Raw genomic sequence first — 20,970 nt, 5'->3', positions numbered from 1 at the left:
TCTAAATGTGAGTAAACAAAGACCTGGGAGCCCTTTTCTCTATGCAAAGCTGCTTCCCCAGAAGGTGGGTTCAAGCAAGGGAAGAAGGGCTATAAAGGAAGCTCCAAGGTGTTCGTACCTCATTTTGATGCAGCCATGGCCATAAGGAGCCTGCTGCAGTACGTGGGCTTTAGCTCACTGCTCTATTTGGCAGCAGGGCTGGTAGCTCTCGTTTACTTTCTTGCCAGCAGGAAGAGATCAGTTTGCAATCTGCCTCCTGGGCCACGACCTCTTCCTCTGATCGGGAACCTGAATGTGGTGGACTTGAAAAAGCCGTTCCAGTCGCTGACAGAGGTAGGTCCTGAGTGGGCAGGAGGAAAACAGGCTGCGTGCAGCGCCTGATGTGAGAAACGCTACAGGGTGATGGAGATGGGACCGTGTTTGCACTGGGTGCAAGGCTGAAACGAGCTACTTGCATTACAGACAAACTGGCAGACACCCTACCTACATGTATATGTCTATATGTACTGCTTCCTTTCTACACAGGCCCCCTTGCAGCCAGGTCCACACTCCTGGTACCTCGAGCTCAGGGCTCAGACTCTGCAAGCAGAAGGCACGAACTGGACCAGTCTGCTGAAGGATGGGGACCATTTGCTATCAACAACCCTGTCATGACAGACATCCCCCACAGGAGCAGGGAAGGAGGGCAGGGAAGAAGGTTGCCATTCCCCCAGCAGAGGAAACTGGCTTTTATTTCCAAAACTGGTTACGTCACTGCGTTGCAAAGCTCAGCTCTCCTCCTCTCTCGCCCCTTGCACACACGTTGGCCAGGGTTATTTAGGACTTGGTGCATGGGTAATAGGGTAGCTTTTGTACCTTTGGGTAAACAAATTCCTTTTTTTTAAGCAGCTCCATGGATACCTTTATTTCTAAAGAGGAAAAAAAAAGACGTAAATATTTTAAAGGCAGCTGTGATGTTTGTTTCAGAAAGTGGCTGCTATGTTCCCATAGGGACGTGAGGACAATTCAACATGAATGCTGATTTTTTTTGGGTGGCTGTGGAGACACATGAGGGGCTGTGGCTGCTCTGCCATGTTCCCCAGGTGTGTGCTTGCCAGGCTCAACAACAGCAGAGGGTCCCCAGTGACCCCCTCAGCACCACAGCAGGGTGGCAGGTGACGCTCCCGTTAGTCAGAGGCTCATCCTGGGCTGCAAATATTCCCACTTCCTATAGCAGCCACACAGCGTCCGTCTGTCCGGACTTTGGGAGCCACCAGGCTTGTGCAGAGCACAACTTCCTTGGTCTTGCAGTCCTGAGCTCCCATTTGATCATGTCTGTTTGAGGAGGGGCTTAAGGAAGGGCAACTATCTGGGGGGATTTTATGATACATATGTCATTTGTAGGCACCAGATTCATTTCCTATAGGCTGCCAAGCAACTTTCTTGAGGCTTTCAGGTCTGCCACATCCAATATTCATGTTGCTGAGAAAAGCCAGGGCGGATGCCAAGATCCACTAATGCAAAGAAATGACCAAATGAAGAGTGAGACTCAGATATGTTTAACTATCCCTGGATCTGCCTGGCACCCTGTGATCTGCCAGAGAGGAAGAAACCAGTGTTAATGTTATCTCCCAAGCTGTCAAACCACCATTTGATGAAAACAAATTTAATTTGTCCTCTGTAATAACAGGAGCTGCTTCTAATCTGAAATTCAATTTTCTGTATGTATCTAATGCATAGCAAATGGTAACCCAGGCACATCGGAAACAAGACATTTGGAGCGGATGGCTCACAGTATGTTTAAATGAAGCCTAAACTACCGAGAGAATGATTAGATTGTCAAAGCCACCCTTCTCTGTAACAGATGATTCATACTTAATTTGCTGTAAAAGCCTTGAGCTCCTATGACATTATCTACAAGAATATGCTTCCTGATCGGATTCAAATTTCTGGTGGCCAGCAAATAACTTTGCTATGACTGCAACACTACCCACCTTGCAATAACTTGAGACAAGTGCTGTCCTGAAAGAAAGTTATTGTAGCTTTGTTCTTGCAGTGTTTGCGGCTTCAGCCCCAAAGGGGTGTGCACACCCCCTTGCCTCAGGTCAATGGTATTAAAATAAACAGGCCCTCACACTGGGCCTGCCTGCTATGGCATTTTTCTAACGAGCTTCCAAATGGTAGTTTCGCTGTTTTGGCCTGTTACTGCAAAGAACCGTAGGAATGCAGTGACATTTTATCAGCTGCTCATCTCATAGGAGCAATGATAGCAGACACCTTGTTGTGCAAACAGGGTGCAAGCAGAGATGATGGCTGGCGATAGCTGAACTTTATTATTTGCACTACAGCAGCTCCTGGAGATTTCAGGCAGGGCTGGAAGGTCATGCTAGAAACCAGCTAGGGTAGCTAATGTTACCCTATGGCTCCAAATCAGGTTTTGAATGACCATATTTATTTACCTTTGAAGCTCTCCAAGATATATGGCAACATCTTCACTGTGCATTTTGGACCCAGGAAAGTTGTGGTACTGGCTGGATACGAAACCGTCAAGGACGCCCTTTTAAATCATTCTGAAGAATTTGGAGAAAGAGCAGAAATACCTATATTTAGGAAAATAGCACAAGGAAATGGTAAGCTTTTTGTTGGCTACTTTTTTTTTTCAGTTTACTGATTTCATTCCCTTGGCAGGGAATATTGTCCTCTTACAGCTTGCTTTTTGTCTGTGTAACAGTGCATTAAGTAGCTTTTGTATCAGTGCTTAAGTAAGCCTTAGAAATTGCAAATAACACAAGGATTTTATACCTTTATTTCAGGCCTAGGATTCAGCCATGGTGAGATATGGAAAACTATGAGAAGATTCACCTTGACCACACTGCGAGATTTTGGAATGGGAAAAAGAACAATTGAGAATAGAATTCTTGAGGAAGTAACTTCCCTCATTAAATATTTTGAATCTTATCAGGGTGAGTGTCAAGAATTTCATCTAGAGACAAATCATCTATCTAGCTGAACAACAAAGACAAAGGAATGTGCAACTTTGAGCAAATGGTATCTCATGCTGGAAGTTCAGAAAATATTTAAGTGAGTTTTTTAAACTGAGGCCTTAAAACAATGAAACCGAGTTCCCCATGGTGCAGTCTGTGTAGTGAATGAGGCTTTTCTTTGGGAACTAATGAGTACATTTCCAAAGGAAACCTAATGTAGTCAATATGTCTTTTCTCATTTATTCCGTGTGATCTTTTCCAGAGTGTTACTCCACGATATCCAAAGCCAGTCAGTGACCCCAGAGAAACCCAAATCTAGCCATACTCCCACCAACAGGACACTTGCTTGTTGCGGGGCATAATCACATCCTCATTTGTTTTCTCTGCTTGAAATACAGGGAAGCCTTTTGATACAAAGATGATACTCAACAGTGCTGTATCCAACGTCATCTGCTCTATATTGTTTGGAGAGAGGTTTGAATATGATGATCCGGTATTTCTAACTTTGCTGAAGCTGTTAAATGAAAATACCAAGCTGTTGGGTTCCCCTATGGTACTGGTAAGGCCTTGGGTTTAGGTTTTAGCATTTTCTGGGATATCTAGTTGCCCACGTTTGTTTTCCTGACCTCCCACATTTGCTTATCAAGGTGAGATTGAGGAAAACATTAACAGACAGCTGGGCGGCACTAGGTATGTCTGAGGTTCTATATTTGATTCCAAGATTAACAGCATGTTATTGCTCCACAGCTTTATAATTTCTACCCATCCCTTGGATTTCTCTTTGGCGCTCCCAAGACTGTGCAACAAAATGTCGATGAGTTGTCTGCTTTTCTCCAGAAGCTCTTTCAGGAGCACAAAGATGAGCTTAATGAAAATAACTTAACAGGCTTTGTTGATGCCTTTCTTATGAAGCAACAACAGGTACTTTAAAGCTAAGTCTCAGAGTCTTTCTGTTCTCTTAGCTCTGACATACTGTTAAGACTGACCATCTGTCAGGGACTGGAAGTGAATGAAAACACAAAAACCACAGTTTATAGAATATTTTAAAGCTAATACTCAAAGTGAGCAGTGCTGTACCTGCTCCATAGTTCCCCTGAAACTGCTGATTAAAGGGATATAGTTGTTGATGTCCCATGTGGGTGAAATCTCATCACGCAAGGGGGGGTGTCATCCCAAACCTTCCTGCAAGAATGGTACAGTGATTAACTTCATTGCAGTAACTGATTTCCCACTTACGTAATACTTGGATTTAGGGACTGTACACACATTGAAGACTGGACAAATTCCATATATGCCATGTACTATAGGCCCAAATCCTAAAATGTTTAGATCCCTGTAGCTTATAAAGCCACAAAAAGCTAAAATGCAGATAGAAATGATGGCAACACATTTATTTACTTGTATCATTTGCTATAGAGCTAAAGTAATAAAGAACATTATCTTTATGCTTTGAAGGAGTCAAAGAAATCCAACACTTACTTCCACAATGGCAATCTGCTCTTTTCAACCTTGGACCTCTTTGCTGCTGGGACTGAGACTACTTCTACAACCGTGCGCTGGGGTCTTCTTCTTATGATGAAATACCCAGAAATTCAGAGTAAGGCCAGGAAGACTTCTTGTACAGTATTCTGTTGCACACTTAAGGCTTTAATTAGAGAAAGGAGAGAAGGGGACTCATTCAGTGTTGTCTAGAGTAATTATTTTAAGAACTGTGAGAAGGTAACAGCCACTGACTTACAGAGAGATTTTACTTAGTTGTTTGCAAAGAAACAGCACAGCCAAGTGGGAGAGGCTACAGGCCAGCCTTGGGCAGCTGCAATAAAGCTTCCCCATCACTCTTCTCCTGCAGGTTATCAGCTTTCATCACTGTAATGAACCTTCGTCACTCTCCTGTCTTCTCGAGGACAGATTTTGATCTGGTTGCTTTTGAAGGCTGTGGCAGATCAGAATCAGGCATGGCATGGCCTGTGGCAACTCCATTCATGCTCCCTTGCCTCTACAGAAAGAGGAAAGATAAGGAAAGAATCATGTCACCAGTGACTTACCTGCCCGTGTTTCTGCTCTTGCCCAATACTCCTCACTATTTTCCATTTTATTGATCTTGACTAGGTCAAAAGCCATTTTCATTGCAACATAAGAGGGAATTAAACTTTCTTCATCCTTTCTTCCTCACAAGGAAAAATTCAGGAAGAAATGAAGCACGTCATTGAACCAGGACAGCTACCTAAGTTGGAGGACCGGAAAAAAATGCCATATACAGATGCAGTGATACACGAAATACAGAGATTTGCCAATATAGTCCCAATGAGCGTATCACGATCAACTCCTACTGATGTGGATTTCCAAGGTTATGTGATTCCTAAGGTGAGTTTGGAGGTTGTCAGCTTACATTGTGCAGAATCCTTATAGATTCTTTTAAAGCAAGCAAGAAAAATCTAAAAATGCCCTGATGTTTGGTTTAATCTATGATGTGATTTTTGGTCTTGGATCCAAGAGGGCTGTTACAACTATGGACTGCATTGAGCTCTTCGTTACAGCGCTTTGAATCCAGACTAACCAGAGACTTTAATTAAATCACTAGTTTGAACCTCTTTTGCCAAATGTGGAACATCTAATTCAGCTTCTTGCTTGAAAGGTGTTTCTGAATATGTAAGAAGGGAACAGCCCAAAAGAGAGCAGCAACTACTGCTAAGAGGTGAGGCATGGCAGGAAGCATCTGCTAGTTCTGCTTGCCAGGCTCAGTCTTACCTCTTCACTAGAAAGAAAACAAAACAGCAAAACAGAAACAAAATAAGCAAAAAAACTCACCCAAAATAGTCTAACTGGATTGTGAAAGCGATCTGTTCCTATTAACTACCATGAGTTTCTTTGGTCCCTTTCAGGGCACAGAGGTTATTCCATTGCTGACTTCTGTTCTGAATGATGAGCTTCACTGGAAAACCCCTGATCAGTTTAACCCTTCTCACTTCCTGGATGCCGCTGGGAACTTCATTAGGAGAGAGGCATTTATTCCATTTTCCATAGGTGAGAGGAGTATTTTGTGCACCACCTGCACTTAGGCTAATGGCTTCGACTAATTGCACAGCTCCCCAGTGAATCCAGAAGTAGTTCTGGATATTGGAAATTATGAAAGTCAGAAACACAGAACACAGGATAAAGGAATTCTGATCATTCATCCAGTTCACTATGCTGTAAATTTCCATCTTTTACTTGGGAGAGCTGGACTGGAATGTGGGAGACACTGATTTAGTCACAGGCACTGATGATCTCACATATCTACAGGCCTCTGCATGGTCTGAGACCCTTTCGGCACCTCTGGTAAACAGAGAGAGGGAAGGAAACTCGAGTCAGATGTTACAGGCTGTACATCCAGTTTAGAAGGCCTCCAACTCCAACAATATTACGGTGCTGATCGTTTACTTCTGGTTATTTTCAGGACGAAGGGCTTGCCTTGGAGAAGGACTGGCCAAAATGGAGCTGTTCCTCTTCTTCGCAGGCTTGCTCCGCAAATTTGTTTTCCAGACCCCTCCGGGAGTGGACAAGTCAGATCTAGATCTCACTGCTGATGTTGGCTTCACCTTGAACCCCATGCCTCACCTGGTCTGTGCTGTGCCCTACGAATGATCCAGCCGAGAGGTGTAGGCATAGTGGGCACTTTAGGCTTGAAATTAAGTCTGCTTACAGGGATTAAGAAGCTGTCTATTCCTGAGCTTTAGCAGAAGGAAAGCAACGAGCACTGCTATTTTTCTCTCTCTTATATCATCCTTTCCAAGAGCTCTCCTGGTGCTGGTATAATGCAAATCCTTCAGACACTCCGTGTTTCAGCACTGAGAAGCAGTGTGGCCCATTCCTGGAACAGCACATCAGAAAAGCAGCCTTCAGGGCTCTTTGAAGGAAGGAAATGGTTTCTGGCCTCCCCTATGGATATAACCCATCAGAGGCTCTAGCCTCTCCTCTGAGAGCCTCCACAGGGAATTTCCCAGCCCAAAGTCTAAGCACTGTAGCAGACTTGACTGATGGCCCAGCTGGAGCCAGCAGACACAGAGCGTAAATACTTAATGGATCTAGAAACCTCCCAGGGCTAGTTGTTCAGCTGAGCCTCATACTGAGCTTCCATTGCACAATGCAGCCTGCCTTATCTTCCTCACAGAGCCCCAGACACTAGGGTGTAACGTGGGTCTATGCCAGGAGACAGACGTAGGACAGTTATCAGAAAACATCTAAGTGGTTTGGGAAGTAGGTTCATTCCAACTCACACCAGGAACTTTGTACTAAAGAGCCTCTTTATGATAGGGCCAATCCAGCAGTTTTCCCCTCTGCTCAGAAGGACATTTCTGCTCTTCCCCAACTCTCCGAACTTGTGCTGGCTCTAACTCTTGTTCAGTCCTTGCCTGGGCCAATTCAGATCCTTAAGCAAGCCGAAAATAACCATCCTCAGAAAGTGAATAGCTTCTGAGTCAGCTCAGCTAAAGACTGGGCCCATTCCAGAAGCTGTTCAAGGAACATGAAGTTCGGAGCCAGGATGCACAACTCCCAGTCTCCCAGCTCTTCTTGACTTCTTTAGCTGCAACTTACAGCTTAGTTAATCTCAAGATCTCCTCTATCATCCACAGACAGAATGAAGCTATGGGTGATTCAGCTGCCATAAGGTCTGAATTCTGAATTGCTCCCTCTTTTCATTGACTGCAGAGTGAGCCACTACCCCCAGGCTCCTAATTAAAATTTCTCAATCATCTGATACGTCAGGTTTGGTGGGATGAGTAGGGGCAATACTTTATTTTCAACTTGACTGAAAATCAGACTTCAACACCTCAAGAAATGTTATCCTCTGTCCCCAGCTCTACAGGAGCCACACAGCCCCTGGCATTTTAACCTGTCTCCCCCTCCAGACATTTCCTGGTGTCAGGAAAAGCAGCAAGGTCTCCAGGCAGAGTAACAGACTCAGTCTGAAGCTCCAAGCAGTGCTGAGCAAATGACACAGTCATATGTGTCCACAGAAATGACATGATGCTCAGTGCGCAGCAAGACCAGGGTGGTCACAGTATGAATTGCACAGCACATTTTGACCCATGCAGAAAGTGCATTGACTGCTTATAGAGGAACCTACATAATGTTACATAGGCAGAGCTGGTGACACATTGCCTACCACAGACCCTGCATCACTGCCAAAGTTTAATAGGGCTTTGTATCTTGTGACTGTGAAAACAGATATTGTAAAACTGGTAATAGAGCCTGCAAGGAGCAGGTTGGACCTTGTACTTTGTCACCAAGCTATACCATTAATGTGTAATATGGGGTCTCTGCAGAGAGCTGCCTTGTACCTGTACTGGAACTGCACTTTTACTTGCACTGCGTCTTGGAGCCTGCCCCAGCTGCTGGATACGCCCGGGAGAGCTGCCGAACAAACGAAGGAACAAGAGAGCCTTTGCTCTGGGCTTGCACACGTGTGCTTGCTGCTGCTCTGTGCGCGGGCTAGCTACCACAAGCCTCACCTTAGCTCCTACTGAGGATATAAATATTTTCTCTGTTGCTGTAGATCTATCTGGTGTTGCTGGAAAAGATGGATTTCAGGTCAAACTGATAAATTTGGGCTGCACTACCTTTAATACACTCGTGCCCGAGTGGTATGGCCAGGGATCTGTGGGGAACACGCAGCTGGGACATGTTAAACTGTAAAAGGTGAGGAATGCTCATAGCTGGGAGCAGCACAGAGAAAAACATTGAAACCAGCTCCATAAAATCACAGCCGAAAAGGCAATATGACAGATCAGTTGAATATTTTAATGATTTTCCCCTCCAAATGTATCTCTTATCAAAAGCAGGCGAACAGCCCATAGGTGGACTCACAGATGGAGAAGGCACATGGGAAGGAGAGGCCACAGTGTCCGGTGCAGGCAGGATGTGTCCCCCGCTTCCTCAACCCTTTCTCATTACAGAGGCAAAATGGAAAAGTAAATGGCAGCAAATTTAAACTAACAGAAGAAAATAGACTTTCTTATGCACAGTTAGGCTGCAGTTAACAGACTTAACACTGGGACAAAGGATGCCACTGCATCCACTTAAAAGCAGAAGATAGGCTGTGAATAAGGTTACGACTAAATACTTTCTTATCTTACAGCTCCTCTAGGGCGTTCCTTTGGTACCTGGGTCTGGCTTGTGTCCGACAGGATATTGCTCTAGCCGCCTCTCACGGTGATTCCCATGTTCCTGTGTCTCCAGCACTTGCTTAAAAAGAGCTTGTTATGATAAAGCCACGAGCACGTGAGTTTGTCACCTTGCAAGGCTGCAGTGCCGGCCGAGAAGCAGGTTGGCAGCGGGGGCACAGACGTGGCAGGGATTTGGGTCAACGTGCGGGCTGCGGGTTGGCCTGTTCCTGGGCTCTGCTGGAGGCATCTCCTGGGGGTCGGTGCTGACAGCTGCTCGCAGCGCTGGGTCTCAGCGATGCCGCCCGTCCCGTCCCGCTGCGCGTGGCCGGGAGCACCGTGGGGACACAGGGGCTGGGAGCGCCACGGCGGGGCCGGCTGCCCCAGGAATGCACCGGGAGCGGCGTGAGCGCCGCGCTCGGCTCGTGTGCGGGCAGGGCAGCACGTAGCAGCGCAGCTCCCCAGCGAGACACGCAGCAGGCGCCTTCCTGAGACTGGAATTTCTGGTCATCGCAGGAGCTTGACTTACCGTTGTCATTTTAATGCATTGCACTTGGAACCCGGCTTAGAAAAACGCAACAAACTCCCCCCTGCCGCCCTTGGCTTTTGGGACATAATTTAAGTCTGTTTCTGAAAGGCCTTTTATGATTTCAGCAGCTCCCAGGGCAAGGATGAAATACCAAGATAGAGGCAGCCGCACACGACTCCTGCAGCGCGGGGAGCTGCGGTCGCAGCTGCCATCGCAGCGCCCTGGCTTGCACCCTGCGCCAGCCCCGGCCCTCCCTGCTGCCTCTTCAGCAGGAATGAGTCATTTCTTGGGGAAACCGTTGTCTCCAGCCCATTTCTTGGAAACTAATTAAAAAAAAGAGAAAGAAAAAAGCAATGTCACAATGCACTTCCCCTTTCCGCTTCTGAGCAGCGGTTGCCCTGTAACATCTCCCTACCTCTCAGTCCCAACCTGCAGCAAAGCAGCCACTTGCTTGGGGACCATGTGGGACTAGCTTTGATCACAGCCACCTCTAGCCTTCACCTGAGGCCCACTCCATCCCCCCCGTCTTTGCATTTGCAAGGCAAAGGTGTTAAGTTACGTGTTAAGTAACAGCTTTTATATGATCTTAACTGGCGACTTTGGGTAAATCTGCCCTTAGCCTTGTGCTTCCTGATCATGTAAGACGTACCTTTCTTTCCTAAACCATCTTCTGTATTCACTTTGCCAGCTGTCTATTCCCTTTTTCCTCGAAAAGCCAAGATTCAGCTATGCGGATCTCACTTCCCTCTCTATCAGATGTGAACCTGTATGAAGGATGCGAGCACTAGGTGCTGTATATCCTTTACTTAACTTAATGCTCAAGTTTGGCTCAAGGTCTGAAGCCTGCCAGTCCAGCTAACTTCATAGTTTCTTCCCTCTGTCTCTTACAAGCTACTCTTTCAAAATGAGGCATCTTCACCAAAATTTCAGATCAAATTTTGTCTTCCCATTTAATTTCAACTGCATCCACCCATGATCCCTTGATCCAAGCCGTATTTCCATGGGTAGCTGTTACATGTTCTCCAGACACAGAGTCTGCAATATCTCTCTTCTGGGCAGATCAGAGCCTATTTTACGAAGAAGTTTATGACCTATAACACCCAGAGATACCGGAGCTTTACTATTATTGACTGCCTTTGATTTCTCCTTGATATCAACCAAGCTAAAGTCGCCCCCAAAATATCATTTTTCTGTCCAGTAACACGAAGGGGATCTCAAATCCTGTCCAAACCTTATTCTGAGTGTTTCTAATAGGATTCAAGAAACCTGTTTAATTCCCCATGTCAGCAGAGCGTTTGGAAGGTCATGGTGTTGCCGATAAAGGAGTCGGAGGTCGCCAGGAGGAGGAGGCTATACAGGAATGCCAGGCACCTTTTCCCATGTATATGTTCTTGCACACACATGCATGGGTTTGTAATTTGAAACTCTCTTTTCTTCTGGACAGGCTTTGCAAACTGCTTAGACCACATTCTCTGAGGTGTTTAAAGAGGGTGGAGTATGCAGTATTTATTTAGGTACTCTACAAACCTTAATAAGAATCGAGTGCTTGTAGCAGTCGCAGAGAACAAACAGCAAGCCAGCTGGCAGAAAGGGAATAGTGCCACGGCACTGCTACTGCTTCAGTCCCCTAACCAGATTATTACTAAAAATGGCTTTTTTAATTTCATTTATCTCTGATCCTGCTTTAATTTGTCTGCTGTGTGCAACAGTATTATTAGCTGGACTCTATTTTTCAACCGGCTCTAAAAAGTCTGCTTTTAAATTGCCTCCTGGTCCAACTCCTCTTCCGATCATTGGTAATCTGCATTTGGTGGATATTAGAAGGCAAGATAAATCACTAATGAAGGTAGGACAAACAACCTCCTCCAAACCCAGATTCTAATGCATATTAAAGCTGCCTGAGTTGTATCAGTGATTTTTTTTTGCCTTTTTTTTCTTTTTTTTTTTTTAACTTTGAACTAACTGTAAAGGTGTGGTGAAAATTGCATTATAATGTTTTTCTGAGCTTCTTCTAGCCAATGTCTGTGTTGATACGCTGTCATTTATGTGTGATCAAGCGTTAAAAAAAAGACCACTGCGTAATATGGGATTTAATATGGGATTTCTTCATTTGAGTGTGACGAGGAACATCAAGTATATAATGCTTGTGGGATTCTAACTATTAATTTGACAGCTCTGATAGCCAGGAATCATTAAAGCGTCAGGAAATAACTAACATGAAATGCACTTGCTTCCCTCCCTCCCACCCTGGGGAACGGGCGAAGGAATTAGTCTCTGTAACGTCCCCAAAGCCGCTTTGGAGAGGATCGAATCCAGGTGCCTCTCTGCAAATTGTACCTCCGTCCTAATGAATCGGATTCACGTGCCAATCTAGAGGGCAGTGCAGGAGCGGGATGGAAAATTTGCGGCAAGGAAACCCAACAAATAGCCTGGAAACCCTTCCTTCACCTGCTCGTTAAAGCGGCTTACCCCGTTCATGGAGATAAGCGTCTCCCGGGGCCAAGGCGAGGCTGGCAGCCGGCCCGCGGCGCTGTCCCCGGCCCGCGGCGCTGTCCCCGGCCCGCGGCACTGTCCCCGGCCCGCGGCCACCTCCAGGCTCGACCCGCGCCGGGACGCTGAGCCCGAGCAAACAGAGCGGGGCCGGCCGGGAGCCGGTGCCCAGGGGGCTCCCGCAATCCCGGCCTAGGCAAACCCGGCGGCGCCGCGGGAGGCTCCCGGCCACGGGCAACGCCGGCTTAGGGTCAGTTTACCCAGCAGGGCTGGGCACACGTTGCTCCCGTGTCACCCAACTGCATTTTTCTCCCGCTTCCCTCTGCACGCTCTCCTCACCTGGTAGACACGCAGCACTGCCTGTGTTTGCCTTCGATTTGGGATCCCTCCAGAGCGGTTATCTCCCCATCTGCCCCCACCGGTAGCAGGGATGACTGCGCTGAGCGACACGCACCAGCACTTGCCAGACGGGAAACCCGAGGGGGAATCTGCAGGGCAAGCGGGGATGGATCCCTCCCTTTGGGATCGGGGCGATAGGGAGCCTGGTGAGCCCTGAGGCTGCCCGTGCCCCTTGGGGCTTCTTGGGGCAATAAGTGTGAAAACAGGGAGGGGAGCCGTCCCGCGCGCGACGTCCATGGGCTGGCGGGAGCTGCCGCCCGCCTCGCTCCCCTCACCGCCTGCCTCTCTTGCAGCTCGCCGAGGAGTACGGCCCAGTCTTCACCCTCCACTTCGGCTTCCAGAAAGTTGTGGTCCTCACGGGGTACGAAGTTGTGCGGGAGGCGCTCGTGAACTACACAGAGGAGTTTGTAGACAGACCATCCATCCCAATATTTGACCAAATTCAGAACGGAAACGGTACTAGAGAAAAGAGGGGTTGCGGGCGGGATGACACGGGCGCTTAGCGCCGGCCTAACTGTCCTTCCCACGATCCTGCACAGGGCTCCTAAAAATCCCCCTCTGGCCCTGCTGCAGCCGAGCACTTGCCTTTCCTGCCTTTCCTACAAGCCTCACGGAGCCCTTGCTGCTCTATTTGTGACCGGGGCGAGGAGCGGGGTGTCCAGCAGCCCTGCAGAAATGTTGGGGTTCGCTTCTGCAAAGATGGGCAACGGGAGCAGGGCAGCTCGCTGCCTTTCCCCGGGGTGTCACGGGAGCTCGGGCTGAGGTGCTCGGTTGTTGGGAGCTGTCGGGTTTTCCCTGGCTCCCGCTGCCAGGTGCCACGCGTTGGGACATAATCTTTCCACAGAATCTCGGCTCCGCGTTCACTCCGGGGTGGAACGATGTGAAACAGGTTCGGGCAAAGGCAAGGGGCTGAGGCTGTAAATTCTTCCCACAAACAGCCCCAAACAGTTTCTCCAAGGCAACCCTCCATCCTCATGACCTACTTCAGAGAGCATTTAATCTTGTTTTTTGACCTTCTTGCTTGAGCTTCAGCTTCGAGCACCCCAAAAAAGAGCTTTACATGACAGTCACAGGTTGGGATTGCAAATGGTAATTAAATTACTCAGCCATCATGTCAATAAACGAATGTATTATTACATAAAGATGAGGAATTGATGGGGAGACCCAATTAATGTTTAGAGCCAATTTATATGTAACATATCCCCGTGGGAGACTATCAATCGTGCAGGATAAGTACTTTCACACTTACCTTATCAGTCTGAGTGTGAACCATCTAGAGGTCACAAATTTCTGACAAAAACACATTTTTCTTCAGAAAATGCCCATTTTTGACTCCAACATTGTTTGCATAACGGACTGTTCAAAATGAAATTCCCTGAAAAGCAGATTTAAAGCAGATAAAAATGAAAGAAACTTGCTTTGACATATTTTAAACAGAAAGTTTTGCTTTCCAAATTAAAACTATGCTTCATAAAAATTGTGTTCAGTCAAGGATATTCAAAAATCCTGCAGCTGAATGTGATGGAATGCAAAATAATGTAATCCAGCTTTTCAGTTGACACAATTTGGAATATTCTTTGCATTACTGACACACATTTTCCTTTCGCTGCATCCAGCACCATGACAGGATGAAATACCCATCTCTGCTTGGTGTCATTAGTGATCATCACGACGTGAGCTCAAAGACTCCATAAAAGGATAGTCTTCTCCCCACTGCTGAGAAACAGTGTGGTTGGGAATTTCAGCAAATCCCAGCATGGACAGGGTTGTGTGGGGCTGATATATCCCATGCCACTTAGGAAAAAACCTTTATGATTGAAACATGATAAAGGGGAAAGCTTCCAAAGCGGTTGCTTGGGGCCCTAGACTTGCAAACAGAGACAGAAAGGTTGTGAGATTGCCTTGGACAACCTCTCTGCCCTCTCTGAAGCTACATAGGGCTGGTCTGAAAAGCCTGACCTCCTTACCTGGTAGAGAAGAGAGGGCTGGGTCAGACTAGACTGGGAGACAGCTGCTCTTTCACAAACTAGAGACCCAGTGAGACTGGGGAGACCTGAGCAGAGAGGAACCAGGGATGGGCACACAGAAACGGGAGACTCATTCTCCAAATCCATGGGAAACTGGGCAGCAGAAGGACTATTGGAGATAGTCCAGTGAGTCCATTCTTCTATTGTGCCTTGTGTGGTGGAGCTCCTCCATGTATGTTCCCAGTGGAAATGTCTTAATGGCCTCCCCAGGTATCTTCTTTTCTATTGGGGAGCTCTGGAGAACAACTCGGAGGTTCACTGTATCCAGCTTGCGCAACCTCGGCATGGGGAAAAAAATGATGGAAACGAAAGTTTTCGAAGAGCTTCACTTCCTTATAGAGATGATCAAATCCTTCAAAGGTGAGCTTGGGAGCACCACGGTGCCATACAGCTCATTGCTGCTGCAACATCCCATTGATGTTTCCATCCTCCTTTCCTTGCAGGGGAACCTTTTAGCCTAAGGTCCTTCAACAGTGCTCCAACCAACATCACCTTCCTCATGCTCTTTGGGGACAGGTTTGACTATAAGGACCCAACCTTCCTCACGCTCTTAAGACTCATAGATGAAGTTATGACCCTTCTGGGATCTCCGTATTTGAATGTATGTAACCTATCCCATAGATAAACTTGTTTTTTAAACTGTATATTGACAAATTATGGGGAGCCACACAAACCATGGGATTTCGTTCAGCAGTTCTCAAATATCTAGAACCAGCTGTTACACTTAAAACGTGGTGGTTGTCTGCATGTCACCCTGTCACCTCCAGCATCCCGCAGCATGGGAAGCAGCCCTTGGAGCGTGTGTCAACAGCAGTGCCATGGGGAATGTGGGAACCGGACAATGCCAGGAGCTCTCTTGCGAGTCTGACCAGTCTGCAGCTGTCAGGGGAGCTGAGCTCTAGAATGTTTCAAATATTAAAAAACAGGCAGCCCTAAATCAAAGCTGAAAAGCTTTGCAAAGCCCCTCTTTTCATGCAAATCTAAGACTGTGTTCTAAGAGTCCCTGGGACGTTCCTGCTATACTGGACTCACCTGATATGTTATCCCTTTGGAAGAAGTTACCTTGTTGATACTATAGCAGACTAAATACTCTTTTTGTTTTTAATTCCTCATCAGTATTTCAATTTCTACCCATTCCTTGGATTTCTCTTCAAAACACATAAGATCTTGCTTGAGAAAATAGAAGATGTGCGGGTCATCTTAAGGCAATACATAAAGACAAGCAGGGAAGACATCAACGAGAACAGCGTGAGGAGCTACATCGATGCACTGATATTCAAGCAACAAGAGGTATTTGACTGCTTAGCCTTGTTGACTGCTAGCACTATTTTCTTTGTGTTTTATAGCTAAAATTCTAGCTTCTAGATTTTCAAGCGAAAAAGATTATTCAAATCAATGCTATTACCCCAATGACATTGCAAATTCATGAACTCACATGACATTTTTCTTGTGGCAATGAAATCAATCATTAATACTGTTTCTTCAAGCTCAAAAATACACTTGAAATACTTGACTGATAGATCACAACTACCAGTCCTGTCTTTGTCTTATATCTCACCTTAGTCAAAATCCAGTGCAGTCTCTCATGTCTGCTGATTTCAATGAACACAAAATACTTTTGAATTTCTTCTGTCCAACTGGATGTGGATCCTTCTGTCCAACTGGATTGTGAACCACTCGGTTCACAAATGCTGCTCACACCCAATCGCATGTTGGGTCCTGGAGCATTTCCCAAGTTCCATGAATATTAACACAGTTTCAAGAGCTTTCTTACGAGTCAGTACGCCTGTGTGTTTCAAGGAGAAAAACAAAAAAGACAGCCTGTTCCACGACGACAACTTAATGGCCTCCATCCTCGACCTCGTGATGGCAGGAACAGAGACCACAGCCACGACCCTCCAGTGGGCCATTCTGCTGATGATGAAATACCCAGAGATTCAAAGTGAGCAACCTTTACTTACACTCCATCCATGGGGCGGTTGGTGAGGAGGGGAGAGGCCTGGCCTGCACAGAAGCTCCATTTGCTGAAGAGCTGAATCCTGCTTATCATTGTGAACTCCCGATGCAATTAGGAACTAAAGGAAGTCACAGTGAATAGTCTTTGTGCCTGGCGGGGGTCAGTATGAGCAGGCTGCAAAGTACGATGCTGGGGGAACTATCCATGCACATGCTTGAACGAGAGAGAGAGCTGGGAAAATCATGACTTGTGCTTTAGGAATCCTTTCCCTCCAGAGCCTGGAAAAAAATATGTTTTTATCAAAACAAAATGCAAAGGAGCGGGTGTCTTTGCTGGGACACATTCACTTTTTGTTCCTTCCAGAAAAGGTGCAAGAGGAGATCGGGAGGACGGTCAAGGCTGGAAGCTGGGCCACGTATGAGGACCGAAGGCACATGCCATTTACGAACGCGGTGATCCACGAGGTGCAGAGGTTTATCACGCTCCTGCCCCACGTTCCCCGCTGCACTGCTGTTGACACCCACTTCAGGGGCTACTTCCTTCCCAAGGTACGTCACTGCTCGAACACACCACCCTTCCTGTTCTCTCTTATTCTTCTCCAGTGACACTAATTAGTTCTCAAAGCCAGGCCTCTTCAACAAGAGTTTCAGGACAGAAACCCAAGGCAAGTGAAGCTCGGGAGAGCTTCCTCCTTTCCAGAGACGACACTCAGAGCCCACAGAGATTGGTGCCTTAGGACTCAATCCTGTCTCTGTCATGTTCACTCCTTCCTCTCTTCCAAAGTGACCCAGGTTTACTGCCTTGAGGCCATCTGCAGAGGCAAGTGTCTTCCTTATAGGATCTGACCCTCTGCCTGAGGTTCCCACAGCACCATGTGGTGTTTGGCTTTCATTCATGGCACTGCTGAAAGAATTTCAGCTTATTTACCTCTCAGCTGGCTAACAGAATAAAACCCTCAGCATCTCCACCTGTCCCAGGTAGAGCAAAACTGCTGGAGACAGAGTGAGACATGTGGCACCTTCACTTTGGACAGCACTCCCTTCTGGAGCTCCTTCTGGTCCCTGGCCCACTCCCCACATCACAGCAACATCACTGCTGCCTGAAGTCTTTGGTCATGCTTTGTGTGTGACGAGCCCAGGTAAAACTGGATTCTTGCTAAGTTCTGTGCCTTAACGTACTTTTCCTTCAGGGTATAATCGTAATCCCATCGCTCACTTCAGTACTGCTGGATAAGACACAATGGGAGACACCATACCAGTTCAACCCCAACCACTTCCTCGATGCGGAAGGGAACTTTGTAAAGAGAGAGGCTTTCCTGCCCTTCTCCACAGGTAACTAACGGCCTGGCACACACAGAACTGAAAGGATGGCAGGACCATTTTATTACAATAAACACAAATAGGCTCTTGATGACTAAGTCTCCACTCTCAATGAGCAACCAGGCAACTGAGCGGAGACAATTACCTTTGTCTAGGCTCTCACATGCTCTCATAAACCCAAACTTCTAGGGATTCAAACAGCTAATGGCAAGAATATTGGCTAGGTAACAGAAAATATTCCTTCAAAAAGAAGTCTCACCTGTACAGCGTCTTCATGACAGCCATAAATGCTTCCAAAGGTTCCTGATTTCCAGAAACACGTGCTGCCAGCCTGTGAGCCTGGGCACTCTCTTAGTCCAGCAATGTGCATCAGGAGAGGGCACAGCAGCAAGGAAGGGTCTTGCTGGGAGTCTTAAGGGTCTTAAGGAAAGAATAAACAATCTTTTCTAAAAGTGCAGCAGATGAGGATAAAATTCCACAAGAAAAGTGAGTTGTCAAACCATCCCACTGTAGGAGTCAACAGCATTTTTCTATCAGCCTGTTTAAGAGGAAGGATTGACTAAAGATGCTGAGAGGTTTGGAAGATTTATAACTTCACATGGATATAGGTAAAGGGAAGGATCTATTCTCAATAATGCAATGCATGTAAAAACTGTAACCCCAATCCACCCTGCTGTGTTAAACACCAATATATGCAGCATAAGAGCCCATCTGCAGCAGAGAGCTGATGAGCTAAATGGGCAGTCTTAGAAAGAATGAGCCCTTGGGCAGAAGGGATCAGAGGGCCTGGGCAGAAAGTGATTTTAGCTTGATATTTTCATCACATAAACACAATTCTTCTATCTGCAGGGCGAAGGAACTGCATCGGAGAAACCCTCGCCAAGATGGAGCTGTTCATCTTCTTTGTAGGGCTGCTGCAGACATTTACATTTCAACCCCAGCCAGGAGTTTCAGAGGCCGACTTGGACCTCAGCGTCCCCGAAACAACCTTCACATTGAGGCCTCGGCCCCAGGCAACCTGTGCTGTCCTGCGTGAATAACCACAACTCTGGTAAAGAGCAACTCAGGTGAGTGGGGAAGCCACTCAGACCCAACACAGCTAAGCTAGGACCCAGCATCCCACCCTGCCACATCATTTGCTTTCACATCCCCTTCCCATGGGGTCCATCCACTTCCACTCAGCCGCTCTCCACCTCCACATCTCCCCATAGGTTGTTGATCCCTCTTTGCCCCTGAGCTGTGAGAGGGTTCAAATGAGCAATTAGAAACCACGATCCTTCTTGCTGGTTGATAAACACCCTATGAATGGTGGCCTGGCCAGTGTCCCAGGAAGCAGTGACGCGCACATGTCTTCTCAAGAGAAGGATGGTGTGCACAGAGCAACTGGAAGGCCCAAGAAAGTTGCCTGGTGAAGGGCAAGCAGCACATGAGCTAAGCAGATCTGACGTGCAGGCTCCCATGGCAAAGCAGCGAGGCTCTGAATGCTGCAAAAGCCTCCCCAAAAGCACTGTGAAGAGAGATACACTGCTACCTACTGTGATACCTGCTTGGAGTTGTTTCTTCCTGGCAACAGTGTCCTGAGAGATGCGGTACAAACCTAGTTAGATAGGCAAGTATCCATCAGCTTCACCACTGCCTCACAGTCCGAACAAAGAGAGTCTACATTTCTAATGTTGCAGTCTAAATCACAACACTACATGAGAATTGTATCAGAAACTGATCATAAAATGCTAATGACATGGAAAATAAAGCAGACTCACTTTTATAGATCTCTGCCATTTCTGAGTTTGTTAAATAGCACTCTCCATCTCCAGGACCTCATGGGTAATCAGTCTGGTATTTGGGATAGCCTGGCCATTGGAACCAAACGTGTGATTTTTCCTTGCAAATAGAGTGTAATTTCACGCTGCCTGTATTACACATATACAGATACACACAGAATTAAGGATCAGAAGAGACCAGATTTTGTTGTTTCCTCCGCTCTTCGGCTTTGTCTGGCTGTCTCTATGTCTGTAGGGCTCTTATATTTGCCACCATATTCCTCAGCCTCATTCCAGTTCACAGCTCAGGCATTTTTCCATTCTCATATCTGCCTGTGAATTGCTGCTTCTCCATATTCATTACCTTATCATGCACAATATCACAATGTTTATATTTCCTCCTTCATGGAAACCCAAAACAGTTTTAAGTCACCAATCTCTTCCCTGTACCTCACGTGCCTGCCACCCAACCTTGCATTACACAGCAATGCAAATGCCCTGAAATGCTGATTCTGAGCCCAGAGCGACAATGGATATTGTCACAGTTTGACTGGCAACCCATGGGCAAGAGCTCTACTAAAACACAGCTTAGTTGGAGACCCTTCACATCTGAACAGTGATTTCTCCAGGCTCCTTCCCTATAGTAACAGGAACCATTACTATAGGGTTATACCAGTAATATAGGAATATTACTATTCCTATAGTAATAGGAACTCAAAAGGCAAATGTGACAATAACCCACTGGGAATGGGAGGAACAGAACCAGAAAACAAGGGGCTGGGTTCAAATCAGAGCTAATTCCCTTGGGCAGCTTCAGACCTGACTCACTGTCACCGGCTTTGGGGGTTTGGGCTCCATAGGAGAGGGATGATTTTCCCACCCTGCAGAGCAACCTCCAGCACCTGCACTTTCCAGGCATCACTTTCCCCACGGGTGCTCTGGCAGGCAGACCAAAGCCTGCAGTGTCCCTGGCCCCATACAGAAATCTAGCAAGACGGAGCCGTACGAGTGCATCAGGAAACATCAACAAGAGACGTGAACTACCTGATGCAAATGGGCACAAGAAACGAACTCCTTGATTCCTTTAAAATATGTATCTTATTTGTGCTTGCAATTAGCAGGCGGATAGAAGTGATCACTCCCAAGCACACAGAATTAGACAGCTGAGTATATCTCTGCAAGAGGAAGAGCCTCCTCCCATTCACTTGTTCAGCCAAATGATGGCAGAACATTGATTATGACTCAGCTATGGATTTATCTAGCACAAAACATTGGCTCTTGGGGCTTAAAAATGGGTGGAAATATCATCTCACATTCCTTAGGCCCTGAGGGTCTTCCTTCTAGCTGCAAAACATGTTTTTGCCCTGCAGCTCGCTGGCCTGA

At 46.7% G+C, this 20,970-nt stretch overlaps 2 protein-coding genes across 2 annotated transcripts; both read left to right on the top strand.

Annotated features, from left to right (window-relative positions):
* On the top strand, positions 1 to 6,620 carry LOC112959885 (cytochrome P450 2K1-like). The gene is made up of 9 exons (XM_026054022.1): positions 1 to 333; positions 2,447 to 2,609; positions 2,793 to 2,942; positions 3,362 to 3,522; positions 3,711 to 3,884; positions 4,419 to 4,560; positions 5,140 to 5,327; positions 5,846 to 5,987; positions 6,400 to 6,620. Exons 1-9 carry the CDS (start codon positions 136 to 138, stop codon positions 6,585 to 6,587), a joined length of 1,506 nt encoding a protein of 501 aa, XP_025909807.1. The 5' UTR covers positions 1 to 135; the 3' UTR covers positions 6,588 to 6,620.
* A 4,663-nt stretch (positions 6,621 to 11,283) lies between these two features.
* Positions 11,284 to 18,867, top strand: LOC112959926 (cytochrome P450 2W1-like). The gene is made up of 9 exons (XM_026054082.1): positions 11,284 to 11,481; positions 12,818 to 12,980; positions 14,762 to 14,911; positions 14,995 to 15,152; positions 15,668 to 15,841; positions 16,352 to 16,493; positions 16,872 to 17,056; positions 17,698 to 17,839; positions 18,677 to 18,867. Exons 1-9 carry the CDS (start codon positions 11,284 to 11,286, stop codon positions 18,865 to 18,867), a joined length of 1,503 nt encoding a protein of 500 aa, XP_025909867.1.
* The last annotated feature ends 2,103 nt before the right edge of the window (positions 18,868 to 20,970 follow it).

The sequence above is a fragment of the Nothoprocta perdicaria genome, unplaced genomic scaffold, assembly GCF_003342845.1.
Source record: "Nothoprocta perdicaria isolate Ctin4 unplaced genomic scaffold, notPer1 scaffold_12, whole genome shotgun sequence".
Classification (NCBI taxonomy): Eukaryota; Metazoa; Chordata; class Aves; order Tinamiformes; family Tinamidae; genus Nothoprocta; species Nothoprocta perdicaria.
This window is presented reverse-complemented; position numbering and strand designations above follow the sequence as displayed.

Bases quoted from the DNA above. Each gene is read 5' to 3' on its own strand.
- LOC112959885 (XM_026054022.1), top strand. From the start codon at position 136: ATGGCCATAAGGAGCCTGCTGCAGTACGTGGGCTTTAGCTCACTGCTC. The intron at 3,523-3,710 runs GTAAGGCCTTGG...ATTGCTCCACAG, and splicing joins TGGGTTCCCCTATGGTACTG to CTTTATAATTTCTACCCATC. The intron at 5,328-5,845 runs GTGAGTTTGGAG...GGTCCCTTTCAG, and splicing joins AAGGTTATGTGATTCCTAAG to GGCACAGAGGTTATTCCATT.
- LOC112959926 (XM_026054082.1), top strand. From the start codon at position 11,284: ATGGCTTTTTTAATTTCATTTATCTCTGATCCTGCTTTAATTTGTCTG. The intron at 11,482-12,817 runs GTAGGACAAACA...CCTCTCTTGCAG, and splicing joins AAGATAAATCACTAATGAAG to CTCGCCGAGGAGTACGGCCC. The intron at 17,057-17,697 runs GTACGTCACTGC...CTTTTCCTTCAG, and splicing joins GGGGCTACTTCCTTCCCAAG to GGTATAATCGTAATCCCATC.